At 37.2% G+C, this 23426-nt stretch overlaps 1 protein-coding gene across 33 annotated transcripts in view; it reads left to right on the top strand.

The window, feature by feature from the left end:
* Positions 1-23426, top strand: part of ank3b (ankyrin 3b) — a gene marked incomplete at its 3' end in the record, with an annotated part of 169839 nt that overhangs the window by 74997 nt on the left and 71416 nt on the right. For 31 of the 33 annotated variants that reach the window (XM_082151467.1, XM_082151455.1, XM_082151441.1 and 28 more), the window contains exons 2-6: positions 17162-17263; positions 17857-17955; positions 18394-18492; positions 20436-20534; positions 23053-23238. In XM_082151467.1, the coding sequence (XP_082007593.1) occupies positions 17162-17263; positions 17857-17955; positions 18394-18492; positions 20436-20534; positions 23053-23238 (585 nt within the window). Of the gene's footprint in view, positions 1-6869; positions 7366-7414; positions 7709-17161; positions 17264-17856; positions 17956-18393; positions 18493-20435; positions 20535-23052; positions 23239-23426 lie in introns of those variants that run through there. The other 2 variants (XM_082151439.1, XM_082151435.1) reach the window with 2 other exon arrangements.

The following is a 23426-nucleotide window of genomic DNA, read 5'->3' as shown; positions in this document are numbered from 1 at the left end:
AACAATCGCTCCGAGACCGCCTGAGCAAGGTGGTCTCAGCCCGATTGCAAATGAACTCTGGGGCGATTCGCTTGAGGTGTGAAAGCAATCCGACCCAACGGACCATCGAACCAAATGGTATTATAATTCATAACGTGAAATGTGCTATATAAAAAGATGTAGTGTCTAATTCTGTAAGTTGAAAACCAAAAGTGCACCTCTTCATCTTCACCTGCAAGCTGTATTATAACATTCATATAGTGTTTGCATGTGTCTTGACACTGTTAACCTCGAGACATCGCTGAAAGATCCAGAGAGAGTGCGTTTGAATTTGCTCCAGTAATACTAATGTAGTTTATCATTTAACAGCGTGAATGACGGCCACAGGATGAACCTGTCAATGGATGATGCAGTGGAAACTCTGACCAATAAGAGGACAGTTGTAGTGGCATGTGACTTGCATAAACACATTTTGGTATGCTTTGAAAGGTTGCCTTGTGAAAGCGAACCGAACCAAAAAAATGCGACATTGTAAAAAATAAAAAGTCCCTGTTTTGGAACAAAACAAATGATATATAGGTATGAAAACGCCCTTACTTTTGAGGGACTAACCTTGTAAAATTACAAATTTACAAATAATAATACTATATCTTGGATCAGCATCCATTCCTACTGTTTGAATCTAATCATTTCAGCAGGGGTTTCCTCCTCATGCTAAGACAGTGATGTCATCACTCCTGGTGTGGGGGAGCTCAGATTGACGTAAGACCAAGAGCTGTTGGTCTAATTAATATCCGGTGCCAGTCAGAGTGTGTGTGTGTGTGTGTGTGTGTGTGTGTGTGTGTGTGTGTGTAACGGGTGAAAGCTCCACTCTTCACTGTACAGAGAGTGCAGAAACATCTCTACCTGACTCTGATGGCCTGAGACTCGAGTGTCCAGATTCTCCTGTTAAAGCACTGCTTTGGGCATCACTGTTTCCTGATGAAAAGAAACTCCTGTACTTTTGTATTGTGCATCTGCTGTCTTTGTCCTTGAACTACAAATCAATGCAAGATGTGCTATTCTGCAGTGATTTTTAAATCTTTTATCTGCACTGAACATTCGTTTTTCTCTTTCATTGGAACAGAAATGTTGAAATGGATATAGCCTGATGAATTGCAGGCCGGACAAGAGTGTGTGTGTGTGTGTGTGTCTCTGACCGGTGGCGTGTGAAAAATAGAGGTTGTGATTGGGTGCTGAAGGGGCAGCTGAACCGTGAGACGTCCATCTGTGAGAACACAGGCGATTTCTTTACCACACACACACAGCTTTGATTTTGACGCACAGTTTATTACACTTTTCACTCAGATGTCCTGAGGGGTTATCAGACACAAGCTCTGTTTACAGTCTCTGAAATTTCACATTTCAGTTGAATATTGGGCTTGGTTGTCTTTGTTTTATTCTGTAGAATATAGAAAATAAATCTAATGAGTTTCAGAGCTTGGTTTTGGATCAATGAGACAAAAACCGTGAACAGATCGGTGAGTCTGCGGTGTTAATTATATGCACTATTGAACCGCAACAGTTTGAATATTTAGCATGAAGTGCATTTGATTATATTAGTGAAAATAGGAAGCTTCTGAAGCTTCATCATGGGTTCCCAAGAGAGTTTGGATTGATTTCAGGAACATCATGCGTCTAGTATCTATTGTTGAGGGGGGTGTCATTGGCAGTCCTGGCGCAGATAGTGCCCATGGTGAGAGGAGTAAAAAAAAAAAACAATTTAGTAAAGTACCATTTTTGTTTCATTTTATCTATACATTGTTATTGAAAGAAATGCCTTATACTCTTATGCTCTTATAATTCAGAACCAAGTCTGCTTATTATAATGATTTCTGAAGGATCATGTGAAATGAAATTTCAGCTTTACTATCAAAGCAATAACTTTATTTTAAATAACTTAGCATTTTAAAATATATTCAAATAGAAAACCGATATTGAAAACCGATCAAGGTTTCCACAAAAAATATACGATTTGAACAGCTAATCAGCATATTAGAATGATTTCTGAAGACTGGAGTAATGGCTGATGAAAATTCAGCTTTGCCATCACAGAAATAAATTACAGTTTAAAATGTGTTCGGATATTAAACTATTACATTTTAATAATTAAATTACATTTCACAATATTGCTGTTTTTACTGTATATTTACTGTATTTTCAATGCAGGAAATCAGTTGCTCACATTTTAGCGTCAACCACAATTATGCCACAGTTGACCAATCAGAATCAAGCATTCCAAGAATGGTATTGTTTGCATTTAAAGCATTTACTCGCATAGACAACTGAAGACTGGCTAACATTGATAAAGCTGACCGAAGGTGTGTGAAAGAAGGCATCATGAAATGTTCAGAGCCATATGCAGTTCATGCACTCATTGTGAATAATGTAATACTTCTATATTGTTCAGACCACTGGCTAATGTGAGCTGACTGTTGTTCATTAGTCCAGGCCGGATCTGCTGGGACGCCTGCCGTCTCTTGAGCTGGAGTTAATGAGCTTTTCTGCCTCAAATGGCGTTGTTCGCTTATACTGTGCTGAAAGCCAGTCAGGACAGGAATGTTTTAGTAATGATAATCAGTCCTAATGGGCTTCAAATGAGCTAAGAGTGGCACTGTACAACAGTAAGGTGACGATGATCTTGTGATCTGCTCACGGATCAGGACACACGTCACAAAGTCTCTGATGTCATGCAGTTTGTTCTACGAGGTCTGATATTGCTGGACTGGGACGCAACTCTGGGTGCAAAGCTTTTTATCAGTTCCCTGAAACACAAAACAGTGTTTGTAAGGGACTTGGTTGATGACATGAACACTTCTGAGTCTGAGGATGAATGGCTTTGCTGATAATTATCAGGTTAGTGACATCACATCTTTTGAGAACAGTAAAAGTGAGTGTTTTGTTTGAAGCATTTAGTAGCAAGTAAAATACTGTAGATTCAAAAGTTTGGTGTCCGTACGTTTTTTTTTTTTTATAAGAAAGTTGCTTTTATTTGATGAAAAATACAGTTAAAGGGATAGTTCACTTTGAAATTAATTTTTGGTATGTTTTAGCTTACCTCAAGGGCATCCAAGATGTAGGTGTCTTTTTTTCCGCAGTAGTTTCAATTTTTATATTTTTAGGTCAAACCGTTCTTGTCTGTCAGTCATAATGCAGGTCTATGGTCACGGTCTCAAAACACATGCACAGAGTCCAAATTAAAACAATTCCCCGTCGTCCAAATTAAACAATTCCCCATCGTAAGTACACATTGATGGCCTAAGACATGAAACGACCGTGACCATAGACCTGCATTATATGACTGACAGACAAGAACGGTTTGACCTAAAAATATAAAAATTGAAACTACTGCGGAAAAAAAGACACCTACATCTTGGATGTCCTTGAGGTAAGCTAAAACATACCAAAAATTAATTTCAAAGTGAACTATCCCTTTAACAAATAATATCGTGGATTATGTACAATTTAAAAGAAGTTTTCTAATTGAACATATTTCAAAATGTAATTTTGAAGCATGAATTTTCAGCAGCCGTTACTTTAGTCTTCGGAAATCATTCTAATAAGCTGATTTGGTGCTCAAGGAACATTATTACCATCAATGTTGAAAACAGCTGTGCTGCTAAATATTTTATAATATTTTTTTTTATATGTTCTGACTTTGAATACAGGAGCAGATATCCTCCTCCTCCCTCTCTCTCTCTACAAAAAGTTGGTTTAACACCAAATATGTATACTGTTGTGAAGGGATAGGAAATTATTAGTAAGATGATTTCTAGGCCTTCAAAATTGATGGAAATTAATATTAAATCTTAAAAAGTCATGATAAGAATTTACAATAAGTATTGTATTGGCTAGAAGTTATGCTCTTTGTGTAATAAGCGGGAGCAGAATCTAAGTGCAGGGTTTTTAATAAAGTAGCAAACAAAGACAGAAACACAAGAAACAGAAATACAAGCAGAACTGGAACCATTACAAACAAAAACTGAAACACAAGAAACAGAAACACAAGCAGAACTGGAACCATTACAAACAACAACTGACAAAGCAACAAGATACACAAGGGGTAGCAAGCTTAACAAGGTAACGAGTTAACAAAACACACCTGGGGAAGACAATCAAGGGGAAAAACTACAAACTGACTACAAAAAGGCACATGGGACGGAAAATAGGATGAATGACAAAAGTTTAAGACAAACAGAACAAATGACACTTTGAGTGTCGTCTCTATAAAATGATATCATGAAATATACACAACTTAAACTTTTTAATATAGAATTGATACCTTTTAAAAAAATAATAATAATAAAACACAAACAAAAAATTATTTCTAGAACTATTTCCTGAAAGATATTTATATAGAATTTCCTGTATAGTTATGAACTGTTTAATGTTCAGACTCATCCTCGGACTCTTGGCAGTGTGGTAAACAGTGGTCTTCTGGGTGTGTGTGTTTGTACGGTTGTGTGGTTCTCTGGAGATCTGTCAGAGCTTTAATCCAGATGTACACTGTGTGTGAGACCACATCAGAATCATGTGTTGTACACATCTAGAAGTTCACACAGGAGCACAGAGCAACAGACGCAGCTGGACTGGCCCACAGGTGTGTGTGTGTGTGTGTGTGTGTGTGTGTGTGTGTGTGTGTGTGTGTGTGTGTGTGTGTGTGTGTGTGTGTGTGTGTGTGTGTGTGTGTGTGTTTGAAAAAACAAAAATATACCAGTGTTATTTTGAATAAAAGTGACCTTGGTTCTGAGAAAATAATTATTTGTTTGCAGATGGCAATTATTTTGAAAAAAGATATGCAAGACGTGATGTGATTTTCAGCAAACTCGAGGCACCTTGAGTTGGTGGGTGAATCCCGCCTCAAGTAATGACGCAAAGGGACTGTGATACACACGATGTCCTGTACAATAACTGATTGTCTAAATGGAAGAAGTGTAAATGGAGAGGTCTTGGAAGGAAATGCTTCTTTAAAGGGGCAGAGAGTAAGAAATTAATATTAGCAGATTAATGTTATGTTGATGCACACAAATATATAGATAAGTTAGCTGGTGTGTCAGATCACGTCTTCTCGTACTGCGTGTTTGTGTGAAGGTAAACTCTATTTCAGGGCTCGTGTCCCCTCTGCAGTGAGGTTGGGTTGCCATGGCAACACTGCATTACTGAGACGTATAGATCCTCAACTTGCGTCCCACTATAATCGCATGTTTTTGAGGTCTGTGTTCAGTAAACAAAAGATATGAGCATCTGTCTATGACATTCAGTGGATTATAATCGATTTGATGATTTGATACTGGTCTCTGGTTTGTGGGCTATTGACCAATAATAGCAAATCTCTCTTTATCACAAATGCCTTTTCGGATTATTTAAAGGTGAGTTGTGTGTTGTTCAAATACTTTCTCTTACTTGTATATACACCAAGTGTCAACACTGTTGCTTTATCAAAACGTTGTTTTGGTTGTTGGAGAATCCAGTCAACCTGACACAGGAACACTGACTCAGCCAATAGTGTGAGTTTGGGGCGGGACTAGTTGTTTTACCAATGGCAGACGGGAAGTGTTTGGGAAACATGTTTAAAAAAAAATTTATAAAAAAAAAATTACTAATGACCCTTCGCTAACTCCTCTTCCCTTTACTGTTACTTTAATTTTTAGAATGTTCAAAAAACATTATTTGAAATGAATTGAATGAATGATTTTTCCAGTAAAATGGTTAAATATAATTTTTACTTGGGCTGTAATGAAGTGATATTGCAAATTATATTTCATTTATCTTCAAATCATTATTATTATTATTATTATTCAATTACAAAGGGGAAATGTGGGCTGACACATACACTACCGTTCAAAACTTTGTGGTCGATAAGATTTTTAAATATTTTTGAAAGAAGTTACTTATTACAGTAATAAATATAAATGTATTATTAATATTACAAAATAACTGTTTTCTATTTTAATATATTTTAAAATGTAATTTATTCCTGATGACAAAGCTGAATTTTCATAATTTGCTGCTCAAGAAACATTTCTTAATATTATATCATCAATTAAAACAGCTTAATGTTTTGGTGAAAAACACAAAATTTACACAGTTAAAATGTATAAATGTATTTGCATTATGTAACAAAATATAAAAAAATATGCATTTGCTTTAAAGAAACATAAAAACACAAAATTAAGTTAGTAAGCCTAGGTTTCAAACTTTGAAACAATATATATATATATATAGTTAAAAAATAAAGACAAATCTTGGTTGTCAAACTTGTGGGACATGTTCTTTGTTAATATTCTGCTGGGACACCTGTGTGAACTTGAGGGGAACGAACTAAATACATTCATAATATATGACCTTAAGACCACTTGGTTAAGTGACCACAATCATTAAGAATGATTGAAAAATGTCTCAGAAAAGTGAAGTTAGTTGTAAAAAAGCTATAGCATCATTTGTTTGCAGATGTCACTTTGTTTGATATCTAATGCGTTGAAATTCAGACATTTTAAATGTCCAAAAGTATGTCCACTGTATATCCTCTCTGGATCCTCTCTGGGTAAGTGACTCAGCAACAATGTTTTACCATAAAGTTGCATTTTCTAAACACACAGGTGCATTACTAGTGCACAAATGACACATTTAAGTTACATTGTCTTCAAAGTTATGTATCTTTTTTACAGTATATTATAATATCTAGTTCCTCCAGCTTTAAATTATTTTCCACTTGAACTGGGAATAGATTAGGATATTTCAAAATCCACTGTGATATACTGTCAGTGGCATTGATTTAATTAATGGAATGGGCCATTGGAAGGGCACTGTTGTAGGAATGTGTGTGTGTGTGGCGAGGGGGGCTGGGGTTGGCTGGTGCTGGTGGTGTAATGTTGCTGATGCGGGCAGAGACTGCTGCAACCTCCCAGAGAAACACGAGCAAGAGAGAGAGAGAGAGAGAGATAAAAGACAGGGGGCAAACTAGTCCAGTCTAGTCCAGAGACACAGAGGTGCTGATTGGCAGAGCCCCGGATCAGGGCAACACCGCAACCGCTCATAATACCTGGGGAAATGCCCCCAAATCCCCCTTAAGCTGGGCTGCTGTACTCCAGCATGGCTGACTGGCTCCTAACAGTAGCGGCGGGTTGAGTTGTACTGAATCTGGCTGCCTGTGCCGGGGTATTTGTGCAGCCGAGGGGACGGGAGGGGGTGCGTCAAAAGAGCTGATAAGCAGGATGACAATAAGACTCGAGCAGGACAGATTCCAGTCGGGGAGGCCTGCCGCACGGAGGGGCCCGCTGCTATTTCGGTCCACCAGATCATGATTACACTCAGCCAGGAGAGAGACCACTAGTGCCTACAAATATGGTAAGTGCCGTCCCATCCGAGCAAGTATGTGAAGCTGGTTGGAGCAGAGGGTGACAGCTGGGAATGGGAGTAGGCTAACGGTGCTAATGTCCTGCATCCGTATTGATGATAAAGTGGATTTGTGTGGTGTGTGGGGTAGAGTAATGCTACTGGATTTCGGCTGGGACGTTCCGAATTGCTTTTCACATAGTATCGTAGTGTCTCAAAGTTGACAAGGACATGTGTTTTCAGCTTTAATGCACCTCCGGAGTGACCGATTCCAAACTCTAGGTCATTGATTACCGGGATCGTTCAAGACTGCAAGGTGAAAATGACAATGGAGGACAAAAAAGATGGAGAAACAGTAAGTTCCACTTTGAAACAACATAAAAAGGTGGAAGCTGTTAGGTTTGACCTTGTTTGGGGTTAGTGAATGAGTCAAAGAGGGGTTTAGCTGATCACTGATGGAGTGGTGTTTTACGGAGGAAGGTTGGAGTGTAGTGGTGCATTGCTTGAAAGGGCTCCGGTTTCATCGGACAGTGTAACAGGAAGGCAGTGGGATCCAATTAGATATGCAAGCTTGTAATTTAGATTGATATAAATCTGAACTCTACTGTTGAGTTCATTCAGTGCAGGGGCTGATTTTGAGAATTGGATTGTGCATCAGGTTCTGGAAGTGGAACTAGTGTGGCATGTTGTGGACTGACTTTTGACACCTGCCATTGGCCGGTGACTTAAGAATATTTACCAGCCATAAATATTTTTTACCGGCCATGAAACTGTTTTTGCAAAAACACGTAGTTATGACACCAACATTTTAGATACCAGTGAAAATTCACAATTCTCTATTCCAGTTTCGATACCACAGCTAAAACTACTAGCCTAATCATTTTTATAATTAATATCAATTTAAAACATTATTAAAGACTAGTAACAGTAGTAAACTAATAAACTATAAACTAATCATATGTAATAAACTAATCAAATGTAAAATAACAGATAGTCTTCACTGTATAAATTAAACATAAATGAATCCCTATTAAAGTTACAAAAGTTATTCAGTCAAGAGCAGTGAATAGTTACACAGTAATGACACTAGGCGCGTTTCCATTAAATATGGATTTCTAAATATTTTTTCTAAACATCGATAAAAAACTATTGCGAAATGACAGCGTTTCCATTAACCGATGTTATGCGGCTAAAACTTCATTTTTTCCTCTTGCGATAAGTCATGGTAATGGACGTCATGGCAATGGACGTTGGTAGGTTTATATATATCACCGCACTAGACATTATTATTATTAATGGAAGGAAACGTAGGCGTGTTATCCCAGCATTAATGGCAAGGAAAGACCCTTACTGTGAGCGGCACATATGAGGTGTTTCTGGGTGTTTCTCACTCATTTCTGCTTCGAGGTCTTGATTGTGGCACCTCTATGAGGTTTAGAATCCAGTATTTCTGTAATTCTTTTGTCTTTTATGAATTTAATAAAGAACACTGTCTCGTATTCTGTCCAAACACACAGCGCCTTCTAAGTCAGGTAACTGTAAATGCGCAAAAACTGTTTCCATTGCAGTTTTGCGAAATATTCCTTTTTCGAATTGCCTGAAAAACCACCTCATGCGAGCGTAAAAACTTTTTTGCGATAAATGGGAGTTTTTGCGAAATTGACGTGTCTCCATTGGGCGTATTTCCAATTCGCAATTTCAATTTGCGCAATTTGAAGGGTAATGGAAACGCGACTACAGACAGCAGCAGGAATATTAGGCTGCTGTCACTTTAAGACCGAATGCAGGGATTCAATACACTGATACTAGTACACATCTTTCTCTACTGTTTACATTCACTTAAGCCATATCCGACTATATTTACTTGTATACCCGCCGAGACGGGCATTTTTGGCATATTTGTTCTGTGAATTTGTCCGTTCAAGTGCAAGAAGATGTGAAAGAGAGCACATTTAATTCAGTATTCGCACATTGTCTGATATGCAGCTTTCTGCCCACACAAAACTTTCCAAACAGCTCGTGAGTAGCAAATTGTGTTCCCTATTGCGTTTTGCACTTGAATATTTAAATTGTCATGGCTTAAACTCTTGTGAGGATGCAGCGCTGGTCAACTGAACGTTTGTTTACGTTCATGTTCTCACAACAGTTTATTCTTAGAATTCATAAAAATGTCACTGGCGATTGACACTGTTTCATATATTCGCCAATGCTGTTTTTTCCTCGCATTTGTTGCTTGGCGAGTGTTCATTTTTGTTAAATACAATCATGATATTTAATGCAGGATTTTAATCAACAAAGTTGTCTAACTTGGTGCTAACTTTGACAAAAAAATTCGCTGGTCACATTTAAATGAAAATATAATATTTATACAGAACTGCTTTACTACTTATTCATATTTGAAAAACGTTTGTCTGCTACATCAGTCATGTGGTGCAACCAACATGCAGAAAAAAATCGGGAATTATATCATAAACCCCTTCAGAACCTCATGACTGTGTGTCAAGGTCATTATGCCTTTTAAAATATAATTTGACCTTTTTATGACAAAGCAAGTCTAGTTCAGGTTGTAAAATGTCATGTGGTGCAACTCCCAAAAAATGCAATTATATTTATCAATTAATTATTAATGATATTAATAAAAACAATGTATTTGAAAAGTTTTTGAAAATAATAATTAAGATGTGTACACTCAACATGTATTGAAGGTGTAAGATCGTTACATATAAACTTTTCTTAACCATATGAAATCAACATGAATACAAAAAGTACATTTCTTAACACTTGAAATATGTTTTAAAAAAGATTTTTCTTTATCATGGCAATATGTCATTGACCCTAAGTCAAATAATCTCGAAATGGACAAATATCATCAGATCTTCGTTCTGTTCTGGCCAATAGATCGATCTGTCACTATTCTGTGGCATAGTGCTTTTACAGTTGTCAGTTGTTTATTTGATTTGTTGTTCTGCAGTTGTCAGCGTGAACTAACTTTGTTGGCTGCTCTCCCACGTTTGGCCTGCAAGACGATTTCCTCAAAGCCTTTACAACGTCTTATTGCAATGCTTCTCGACAGCTGCATGAAGTGACCCACACACCTCACAAATTGTCTGAGAGGAACACTGACTAATATACACTCTTGCCATAGTTGCCCCAAACCAGTCACTGGTTAAACCGGAAAAATTGTTGAATCTTCTCTTAACATTATTCCTTATTGTGCCAGATTTATAAGTGCACTGGATATAAAAAAAAAATTCTCCAAATAATAATATATTTGAAGGAAATATATAACCACTGGGATACCTCAACTACTCCTGAGGGAAAATTTGACCTTTAACCTCAAAAATGGTTGCAAGCGGTTTTTCATGATCCAATCAATTGCCATTGGTAAAAGCATTCCTGCCCTACATTTGATCCTCTTATTGAATTTACTGTTTCACTCTGAATTTGATGTTTTTTAAGTCAACATTTTAAATATACTATAAGCCAAAAAATGGAAATTTGTCTAAAAAAAAGAAAAGAAAAAAAAGAATCCTCACCAAGGCTGCATTTATTTGATGAAAAATATTTTAAAAAAAAATATTTTAAATATATATACATTTAAAATACATTTAAAGAAGATGGTCTGATTATGTTTGCATAGAGGGCTTTGAACACCTACACCTTTATTTTCATTCTCCATGCTTGATGAGTTTTGCAGGTGCTAACGCTTTATCATCATGAAGCGTGACACAGGACGCCGTTTCATTCTGCAGTCCTGCTCTATCTGCACTCTACACTGAAGAGCGTCAGAAACGAGGACAGATACATCACACACTCAGCTCTCTTCATGCATGTGCTGTTATCTGAGCATGCTGCGATTGTGTGTGCGTGTGTGCGGTGTCAATTGAAAGCTTTTCTCTATGGCTTAAAACACTGCACTCACTCGCCTCCCTGCGGGCAAGTCGCATTATAAAGACAAACAACAGCGTGCGTGTGTGTAAAACAATCATTGTATGTGCTCATCCGGCTGCAAATTGAACATTCCTGACTGGATAACTGCATAATCTCCAATAATTTTGCCACATGTTTTGCTTGTCATATGGATAATGTAGGAGCTAGATACAGATCATGGCTTGTTCTTGTCCTGTATCCTGATATACATGAATCCAAGGACATCTAAACATGTTTCAAAGAATATCTTTATCTATCTATCTTTCTATCTTTTTTTTTTTTTTTTTTTTTTTGCCATGTTCTCAAAGATCATCATCAGCATTTGCTACTTTCATATAATCTCAATACATTTTGCATTAAGTTCTTGCTTAACTTGTGTGGACTCTCATTAATAATTAAAGACTTACATTTTCTTGAAGACAGTGTGAGTTCTTGCTAGTGCATAATGCAGGGGATTCTAGGCAGTTGCATACTGGCCCAAATCAAAAGAGCATTGGAATTTTGGTCTCATACGACACTCTTTTTTTTCTTTTCTTTTTTTTTCTCAGAAGGTGAAGCTCTGCTACTTGGGCGGAGTGATTTGCTCGCAGCACCTGAGAAGCCCCGTGGTGAGGAGCAGAGAGTTCGCTCAGAGTTTGAGTAAATCACTCCGCACAAGTAGCAGTGCTTCGCCATCTGAGAATATAGTTCCCAGTATGTATACGGTTAGAAGATGGCTGTGTCTCATGTGACCTTGTTATTTGTACACGCTGTGACTATACAAATCACAACATGTAAATAGGAAAATGTTGGCGTTATTTTGTCACTTATTGGGAGCAGAATGCTAGCTGGAGCTGTTTACCTCCAGTCTTTGTGCTAAGCTAGGCTAGCGGTGGGTGCGTCAGACAGAATTACGGTACGCTCGGAGATGAAAAGGGTATGTATGGACTTATCTAACTCTGGGGGATACGGTGAATAAGCTAAAGTCCCAAAAAGTCGGCGTGTTCCTTTAATCAAAATGTCATTACTTGATCTTCCGGTGAAATTGCAGACTCTCAAAATAAATAGTGCTGACTTAGCAAACAGTACTAGTTAAAATACATATAAAATACACGCACGGTAATTTGCATTCATAGCTATGGCAAATTAGCATTAGAGATCTGTATATTGACCCTTCTTACTGACTGTAATAATGAGTAACTGGCCTCATTGTGTGTGTTTGCCTGTGTGTTTCTGTAAGGCTTGTGCTGGGTTTCTGCTAATGCTGGCTGATGATCAGCCCTTGTAAAACCCATTTCCATTTGGCGCTGGGCTGCGGGATGGGACATTTCCTCAATCTGATGATCTGAGCTGTCTGTCAACCACAGAGTCACTGTAACGGAGGCAAGCTAATAAGAGCTGTGCTTGTAAACCTCACTCCCCTGGCCTCAAGAGGCGCACTAGCAACTGACCGTAGAGACTTCAATCTTTAGCGTCCTTGTTATTGCGCCTGCCTACCATGCCGCAGACGGTGGTTAAAATATTGCTCGGAGTGGGTTGAGTAGGACTGTATGCATTTGGTGCCATGACCCGGATGGAAGGGAGGTTTAAGGGGGCGAGTGTAACAGAGGCGAGCTAGTAAGAACTGTGTGTGTAAACCTCACTCCCCTGACCTCAAGCGGTGAAGAATTTCTGTTGTCAGAAAAGGTTATGTCTCTAGTAGGTCAATATAGCTTTAAAAATCTTAAAATATTTAAGATTTTTAATGAAATTCGACAATACTTTTACAGCATTTATTAATCCGAATATATTATTACATTTCACATTATATAAATGGACATTTGTTCATGTATTATAAATTAACATTAAAGTCAGCATGAAAGGGTTATTATAATTAACTAATAAAAAAATAAAAAAATCATTACATGAATTAAAATAAATGTTGAATAAAATATATAAAGTATTCTTTTTTATTTGAATTCATAAAAATGTGTGGTGATGAAAAAGGATTTATTTATTTATAAAGTTAATCATTAAAACACACAGTCTAAACTAATTCACAGAAATGAATTAAACTTAATGGAAATTTCAGTAGCAAAAACACAATTTTTACCACTGAAATATTATTTTTTTTTTTTTAAGATGAAGTCGAACACTTGCTCTTAAGGTGCACAAGGAGGCATTATCAAACTAATGTAATGATACACTTTTAATTGCCTAATAAAAAACAAATTAAATATAAAGCTGCAAGCAGCAATTAATGAGGCCAAGCTCAAAAAAGGCATGATAAGTTATGCAAGCATGGCTGTGAGCATTAGAACAACTGCAACAATAAGTAATTAAAGACATTTTTGTATTATTTTTTGGCAAAACATATATGAAAATCATAAAGTAGAATCACTTGTAAAATTATTTAATTGCTTATGACTTTTGACCAATAGGTGGTGCTCTTACTAAATTGATGTCATGTGGTCAGTGTGAGGGCAAAATGACACACAAAGATTAGTATCAATATGCCAAAGTTTTGAAGTGTTACAGCCTCAGAATCAGCTTGGCATCATGCCATGAATTTCGTTGATGTGTTATTCGAAAACTGGTCTTTTTGGTCTATCAGAAATGGTTTTTGCCAGAATAGTCTGAATATACAGTGCTGATTACACATACCGAGATTTGTAACAATATGCTAATGCGATCATAAAATACAGCATTTTACGACAAAATGATATTACGAAAATGGCTGATGCCCAAAATGAAAATAAATTCCGTTCCAGCCTGCCAGCAAGGTCTGAAGATGATCTGAGCCAATTTTGGTGAAAAAATGGACAAACCATCTAGGATGAGTTTGAAAAAGTAGTTTTCTTTATTTTATAAATTTCAAAATGGCAGGAACATTTTCATTACGAAAAATTTAGAGGGAATGAGTTAAAGACACCAAATTATCTGTGGTTAATGTTCAGAGTATCCTCTTTCTGTGTGCCAAATTTCATCATTTTCCTGCAAGCAGTTCTATGGGCTGCCATAGATTAAAGAGCGGAAGATGAACAAGAAAAAGGAGGAGGTATAATAATAATAATAATAAGACACACCTTCTGTGTTTGGCCCCTAATTATTGCAGTGTTCATGGTTTCGTTTAATTTTGTCTTGCCAGCAAAATTATCTTAAATATATAATAATTATTCAATTTATCTTGTACAGACCTACTTTCTAAGAAAAAGACTTCATGCAGGTTTTGTTGAGGCCTTTCCAGAACATGATGTGTGGTTCCCAGAGAGAGAGAGAGAGAGAGGGAGGGAGGGAGGGAGGGAGGGAGGGAGGGAGGGAGGGAGAGAGACAGACAGAGACAGACAGACATGTTCAAAGGAAACTCCCACACACTGCAGAGGTTGAGCCCACAATAGAGGATGACATTTCTACATGCTACAGTAGCTAGACAGAAGCCATGGACTGATATTGCTAGAAAACGTGAGAGACTTAAGAATAATGGAATTATTTATAATGAACCCAAATCAAATACTTACAGTACACCCTCATTTAATTAAATTCCTCCAAAAATGTACAGTCATTGACTCATTTATTTAAAGGTGAAGTGTGTAATTTTCAACCTGATCTCATGGAAAAACGGAACTATGTTACAAGATGGCAATTTCAAATTCGTACGATGTAAATCATACAAAAACTTACGATTATTAGAAAAAAAAGGAAGCATGAAGCATGAAGCATGAAGCATGAACCTCTAACCCCACCCCTAATCATACCCGTCACTGGGGCGTAAGCAGATTGTACAAAAACATACGAATAAGATTGTATGAATACATATGAATTAGCCACATTTGCCAAAACATAAAATAGTTACGAATTGCTTTGAGGTGGTGTTGGTAATTTCTGCACCAATAGCACAACCAAACGAAATTGTAAAAATCAAGACTGTTTTTCTTAAACAGCTCCCCTTACCTTCCATTGGTCAAACTAGCGGACAGTCCCGCCCCAATCTCATGCCATTGCTGTTGCTATGATGTTCAAACAAACAGCAACAGATTTGATAGAGCAACAGAGATACAAGATCCATCCCAAATCACATACTGCCTGAGTAGGGACTACATTTAATGAAGAACATACTTTGTGACCATTACAAAAGTAGGAATGTGCAGTAGGAATGACTTCTAGGCACATACTAAATCCCCCATGTTGTGATTATTATGTGATATAGTAGGTAATCTGGGTACTTTTCACCTACTGTTTTATGAATACTGCGAATTCAGACTTGCTTATTATTTCATATGAACATGAAGGTTTTGAAAATTGATCCCCAGTTTCAGTCATGGTTGTGTGTGAAAGGATTCAGATGCAGATAGTGTGTTTTCATGTGTGTGTCGGGGTGTGTCAGGAGTACAGCACTGCAGCAACGGCAGACACACCCTCTCTCTCTCTCTCTCTCTCTCTCTCTCTCTCTCTCTCTCTCTCTCTCTCTCATATTCAGAATAATAATGTTTTAGTGTTTCAGGCACTGAGACCTGTTAATATAGAACTGCACAGACAGAACCAACACACTAAAGCATGTAAAGCATGTATGAGGAGTATGTCTGGCATTGCACTGTTGTGGGTAAATGCTATTTTCATTACAGCTAACACATAATGTTGGAATTAGCATGTGGTTGAATGGTCACATGGATTGTTTTGGTGATTGTTTTTTTTCATGATATAGGCTACCATGCACATTAAACATCTTAATTATTATTTCATGTTTTATTAGAATCTCACAAAAACTGTCAAGAAATGTCCAGAGAAAATATCACCCCAAAATCAAAGAAATAGATAAGAAACTGTATTTTCATACAGTCAAACAATCTATTTATTTATTTCCATTCATTGTTTTCAAGAATATTTCCCCCTCAAATTCTCATTATTGTACTGCAAAAAATATTTTTTAAATTTTTTTTAAACAAACAAACAAAAAAAAACAAATTATATAGTACAGTTGTTTAAGTACATATGACATATTTGGGTAATATTTGCTATACTGAATTTTAGCTCAATTGCCATGAAAATAATATCACAATGGTTCTAAAAACACTCAAATAAATAAGCATATATATATATATTCCTGAAATTAAGTCACATCGGGTCAAAATTGCATTGTTGAGTAAAACTAAAGCATTTTGTAACAATTTACTGGTTCACCAAATGCACCTGCAAAACCACATTTCCAAAATAAATTTTTTTTTTTTAATTGTGTTGATGAGGATGGAAAAGACCAGCACACTCTTGTAATCCCAGTTTGCATATTCAGGTTTATGAAGTCTTCACTCTTCCAGGATGAATACATCCATTACTGCTCCTCATGCTATATTCACTTCCAGTATGAATGCCTCTGGAATCCGCTCTCAGGGCAACACTGCTTCAAGCTCTGTGACATTTCCTTTCTTTTCTTTCTCAGGCCCTCTTTTACATAACTACAGCCAGTTTATCCACAGTTTATTTGTGTTTTATTACAAATGTCATATAGCTCATAATCAGACACAGGAGAGACAGCGGGAATCTTGGCAATGTCCTGCTGCACGATCAGCCATTTGTTTAGAGATCTGAGCTGCACTTCACTTCTGTTTCACAAAGCACTTGATATATGGGCAAAACAACAGTTCATTTTTTAGAGTTAGATTTACTGAAAAAGATGTGAGTGGAAATCTGGGTGCTAGGGCACTGCCATGTCCATCAATATCCACATCTCTTTCTTTTGCCTTTTTGGTTTTTGCTTCAATGCAGTAAAGATGCTATAGATTGGATTTTGTTATCTGTTCTTTTTCGAGGACTTATTTCTCCCTCTTGAAAATTGGAAGTGTCAGCATATGGTGTTATTTGGTTCCTCTTTATCAGTGAGGGTTTGTGAAGAAGACGATCTGATTGTTATTTCTCTCTCTTTCAGACTGACAGTAATGCCAGTTACCTCAGAGCGGCTCGGGCTGGAAACATCGAGAAAGCCCTCGAATACTTAAAGTCAGGCGTGGACATCAACATCTGCAACCAGGTCATACATCTTCCTTTTTTGTAAAATTAACATTTGAATTTGATATTTGACATCATAAATATGATTGTACACTACAATTCAAAAGTTTGGGGTCAATAAGAAATTAGTTTGAAAATAAATAAATTATTTTATTCAGCAAGGATGCTTTAAATTGATCAAAATTGACAGTAAATACATTTATAATGTTAAAGAAAAAATTATATCTCAAATAAATGGTTCTTCTTTGAACTTCTAGTCATCAAAGAATCCTGAAAAAAAAAAATCTATCAAGGTTTCCACAAAAATATTAAGCATTACAACTATTAATAAGAAGAAATGTTTCTTGATCACCAAATTATCAGTATGATTTCTGAAGGATCATGTGACACTGAAGACTGGGCTAATGATGCTGAAAAATCAGGTTTCTTAATACAATTTTATTTTATTTTTAATGATCAAAACTAGGAGTGGAGCCCTCAAGACTTTCCAAAGTTGTGTTGCCCTTATTTAAAGTCATAAACCTTTAAATGACATATTCTGTCTCTGATATACCTTATATTGATCCTAAATCATGTACATGAACAGCATACAAATATATGTTTCTCTGGATGCAGAATGGGTTGAACGCTCTTCATCTAGCATCTAAAGAAGGCCATGTGGAGGTTGTGGCTGAGCTTCTTAAACTTGGTGCCACTGTGGATGCGGCAACAAAGGTAACACCCACATCACCAGATCGGATACTATGACACACAACTAAAAATGTCAGCAGTAGTGTAGAAGGCTGAGCATTATGAATTAAAGATGACAAGTGTGTTACTCAGTTGACTTCATGACTTCATATACATTACTTTGCTGCATCAGCATGTCTTCAAAGTCACTGTTGCCTGATGTTCAGGTTGACTTTGAGCCTCTACCAAGGGCTGGATCTGCTCATTCATGTAAAGTATCTTCAAGAGGAATATTTCTGTATAAAACTGTAGGTTTTTTGAAACTCTCCCATCTTAAAAGTGTATTCTTCAAAGTGTTATTATGTACTGTAACAGAGACAGAAATAGTGAAGAAGCATTCCAAAAGACAGCTGGTGTATGAAAAAACATTGGGTCACTGTTAACACTGAGTCAACCTGCTCTGTTGTGTTCTTCTGATTCTAGAAAGGAAACACCGCTCTGCACATAGCATCACTCGCTGGACAGTTGGATGTCGTTAAGGAACTCGTGACTAATGGAGCAAATATCAACTCCCAGTCTCAGGTACAGTCAGCACTTGACATGTGATGAGTGGCCTATAAGTTTAAAACACTTGGCCAACCCATTGTAAGCTTGTGATTGCGTTACTGTGCTGCACTCATGTGTAGCCAGACTTTTACTGGCCAAGGGGCCTTCTGACTAACATTTACAGGAACCAATCACAGTTTGTTTTGAAAATGTCGGTGTCTCTACAATAACAGACTGGCGTGCAACCAATAAATAAATCATTCAGCAGAAAATTTACAGCAGCAATGTCACATGAGTCTCCAAAAATTTGGATTTCTTCCATGGGGGGTTTGAGACTATTCTGGTAACAAAATGTAGTACTTGTTACCTTCAAAAATCCTAGTGTTTGTGAAGATAGTTTGAAACAGTACAGTAGCTTGCCAAGTTAAAAGCTACTTGTAATTTAAAGTAATTTACTGTAGCTACCGTAAAAAATGTAATAAAAAAAAGTTAGCTACAAACTGTAAAGTAGTAAATTTTCCAACAAAATCATGGCAGAATTTCTGAAAAATGTTAGCAGATTATATCTGGGCCTATACTAATAACTATGCTACCATAACTTATGGTTATCTACATAATTAGCATCACCAAAAAATTTAACCTTTGAAAAGAAAACAAAAAGTAGCTAACTACATTGAAAATGATAACTTATTCAGATTATATAATTTATAAGAAAAACAATGAGGAGTTTTGAATGATTGCACCAGTATAAGGTACACAACTACACCATGCACACAACTGACCTTGACTAACTTGTTAAGCTTGATTGTCTACAAACTGTTGCTTAGCAATAACAGTGTTTGATCTGAAGGAGAGAAAAAATCATAAAAGTAATTTATGCTAATAATGTGACATGCGCTAGCAATGCGTTGTATTATGAAATTTGAGTGAAGTTCAGATACTCAAGTTCCCAGTTTGTGCTCAAATAGCTTAAAAAGAATTTAGGAGTGCTGCATTAAGTATAACCTACTTATGTCTCCATTTTGAGGAGAAGCTGTTGGGATTTGAGAGCTGGTATGGATGATAGTTTTAGTATGTGCGTTTTTGCCTTGTCACTGAAACTACCCTCAGGGAGTCCAAAATTAAACACATGCATACGTGTGCGAGAGAGAGTAGAGACAGACTTTGTTTTATCTCAAGAACTTATCACAAGTGCAGCCTGGTTCTGCTTTCTCACACTGCAGTGCTTAAAATAGGGACACTTTATGAATGAGGAGGCTGATTTTGAATTGCTAAAGGTTTACAAGAAGTTTGCTACACAGGGTTGCTAGAACAGTATATTTTCGCAAGGGTATTCTTTTTGCAGGTATGTTTATATGTGCACCCCACATTTATAAGTATTCATCTTCTTCTTGTTTTATGGCTGATCGAAGATACATAAGTACATTGCCGCCACCTATCACCAAAATGGACAATTGACACTCGACCTATAATCACCCTTAATTCGTATACCCACCTAGAGGCTGAAGCTTCATCCGGCAATGTGTGTTCAGCTTCTCCGTTTCCACATTCTGTCCCCAGGAGAAAAACACATTTTAGTTGACTCATTTTGGCTATGTTATGTATTTAGTGCTAATACCCAGGCCTACACTGAATACAATATTTTTTTAGAAGATTTTTCTAAAAGATCACTGCAGAAAATAAATAAATGAAAAAATCAAACTTAACAATTTGTCAAAATAAATGGTAAAACATTTGTGTTTGAATTTATTTATTTTAAGACTGCATTTCCTCTTCCTTTCATTCCAATTCAACTGCCTATGGGTGTGGCCAATTTAATTCACATTTTCAGTTGAATTTAAAAAAAGACAGTTGTTAAAAAGATCATCATCACTGCAGTACAATCCTGCAGATGAGGCAACTGTATGTGCTGTGGTCTTATCTTGTATTTTAATCATGGATAAGCGTAGACATTTCTAAGTATGCCCTTGTTCCTACAGAATGGCTTCACACCACTCTACATGGCTGCCCAGGAGAACCACCTGGATGTCGTCAAATTCCTCCTGGATAACGGATCCAGCCAGAGTATTGCCACAGAGGTGAGCAAAACCTTCTGTTCCTATCGATTCATCACTTACCTCACTGCAATTCCCAGCACTGTATATGAAGCATCATACTTATAGGTCCATCTAGTGATGATACATATAAAAACCTGACTCAGAATACCCAGTGACCTTGCTGTCCTTTTCAAGGCAGCAGGCAGACACTAGTTGCGCAGTGAGGGTATTGAATGCCCGGCTTGAAGTGTGTGTGTGGTGTGTGTGCGCCTGCATGACAGAGCAGGGTGCCAGACGTCACTGTCCTTGAGAATGTACAAGGCCCTTGTGTCTCTCAGACAGTGATTATGCATCAAAGAACATTTCCATGTTTGAAGAGCTGTTTGCATGTTAATGATCCATGTTGGTGTGAATGAAGGTCTGTCTGAAATTCAGACTTGAACCACAAAAAGATACATTACAGCATTTTGATGTCAAGCTGCTCTTTTACAATTAACTTTTTTTTATGTTGCTTTTATTAAACATTCTGTCATTTTCTAAAAGTGTGCTTCAATCAAAACAATCATATATTCATATACTGTGTATTTTTTTCTCACTATATGATTGATATGTTATATTCTTGAATGAAATATGAATATTTTCTTTTTATTTAGGTGTTTGTTGATATTTCCTACAGTTAAATTAATTTAGAAGCGGCTCATCTAAAAACATAAACTCTGAAAATGCTATTTTTTAATAAGGGTTTCCACACAAGAGAGATTCTGTCTGATCCCACCGATTCTGATATTGTGATACAACACAATGTATTCAATCATGTATGACAATGTGTATTGTATTGTGAGTTTTTTGTCAATACTCAGGCCCATTATTTACCAAGTAAGGAATAATTGATGAAGAACTGTAGAAATATAATGCACACACAAGGAGTCTGGTGTAGTTATTGCGCTTATACTGTACCATGATTACCGTGCAGAACAAAATTCTATTTTGTTTTGTGATTGTAATGCCATTCTACAAATTTTCAGTTTCAGTTGAATGCAACAATTTGCAAGAATGGTTGCACATGTGTGTGTTCATGGATCTAAAGACATGCTCAAGATTTTTATTCTTAAAACACTCTTGTATGTGGAACTACTTCTTTACACCACCAAGTTTTAAAACTCTGCTGTTACTACTGTAGCTAAAAACACGATATGGAACTGTGATGCTGTTAATGAAGTCAAACTACCTCAGCTGTGCTAGTATAGTAAAAAATCATCATCTATTAACGTCTGTCCAAAGGGTAGCAAACCCTTCTCCTGGAGGGCTACCATCTTGCTGAGTTTAGCTCCAACCCTAATCAAACACACATAATCAAGGTGTTCAGGATTAGTTGAAAATAAATGTGTTTGAGCAGGGTTGTAGCTGAAGTCTGCAGGAAGGTAGCCCTCCAGGAGCAGAGTTGGCTACCCCGGTCTATCTAGTTAGAACAGGGCTGGGCAACTCTGGCCCTCTAGAGCCCTATTCGGACGGGATTAGTTTTACAAGGTTAGGTGGAGTAATGTTGATTTACAGACTTGATTCGCTAACTTGATTTACAGACTTGTTTCACCATCTAGAACGCAACTGAATGCTTTTTCAAGGGCCTCCATACTTGAAAAAATGCGGAAAACTACTTTTAAACAGGAAATGACAGAATTTTTCCGTACATATTTACAGCGGGTCTATTCGCACGGGATTAGTATTACCTGAGGTAATTTTTCCGGACCTTATTACAGAAGGTAAAAGTTGCCGTAATCTTTACTGACATTGTCCGTAATGATTACTGAGATGGCACATTCGGACTGGAATAAAATCACCGAGAAGCTCTGGTAATAATTACTTTACCCCACCTCTCCATGTTAAACTAATCCAGTCCGAATAGGGCTTAGGTCCACTTTCCTGCAGAGTTTAGCTTCTCCAACCCTAATCAAACATACCTGAACAAGCTAATCAAGGTCTAAGGTCTTCATGATTACTAGACAGCTACAGGTTTGATCTATGTTGGAGCTAAGCTGTGCAGGAAAGTGGACCAAGAGGACAAGAGTTGCCCTTCCCTTAATTAGAATCAAGACATTTCCTAGCTTCTGTCATTTATCCTTGAGTGCTTATAACGTCTGTGAACAAAATAATGAAAGTGCATCTACTGTGGCTGCAGATATGCTATTTTTTGCTCAGACTACAGTATATATTTTTTTGTTGGATATTCATCTTGTAGAACAGGGGTGTCCAATCCTGCTCCTGGTGGACCAACTTCCAGCAGAGTTTAGCTAAAGTCTGCAGGAAAGTGGCTTTCCAGGAGCAGGATTGGACACCTCTGTTTTAGGACTTTTTTCTTACCATCAGTGATTTTGATGTTGCTACCGCTGCCCACCCCTGTAAAAGAGCATGCTGAATCATTTCCGATGTAAAAACTTCCTCTGCAAGAAAATGGAAGAAACTTTATGTTGTAAAGTTGTTGATAAAGAGAGTTGTACCAAGTGTACCTTTTAAGAGTTACATAAATTTGGGCTACTCAAGTATTCTTGTTTTGTGTTTGTAGGATGGTTTTACTCCACTGGCCGTAGCTCTTCAGCAAGGTCATGATCAGGTGGTATCTCTGCTCCTGGAGAACGACACCAAGGGGAAGGTGCGACTACCCGCCCTGCACATCGCCGCCCGTAAAGACGACACCAAAGCAGCAGTGTTGCTTCTGCAGAATGACCACAATGCAGATGTTGAATCCAAGGTACCTCCATCCATTTACAACCAAGTCTTTCCGTCAGTTTACATTTAGAACTTGATGGTGCTTTCCATTCAAACACATAGGATGATTGTCATATTTTGGAATTAACGCAACGCAAAAAAATACACGTCTAAACAGACTTTGTGGTGGCTAACATAATTCAATGTTGCATGATGGGAGATGCTCATTGT

This window comes from Leuciscus leuciscus (assembly GCF_965113295.1).
Source record: "Leuciscus leuciscus genome assembly, chromosome: 21".
Lineage (NCBI taxonomy): Eukaryota > Metazoa > Chordata > Actinopteri > Cypriniformes > Leuciscidae > Leuciscus > Leuciscus leuciscus.
This window is presented reverse-complemented; position numbering and strand designations above follow the sequence as displayed.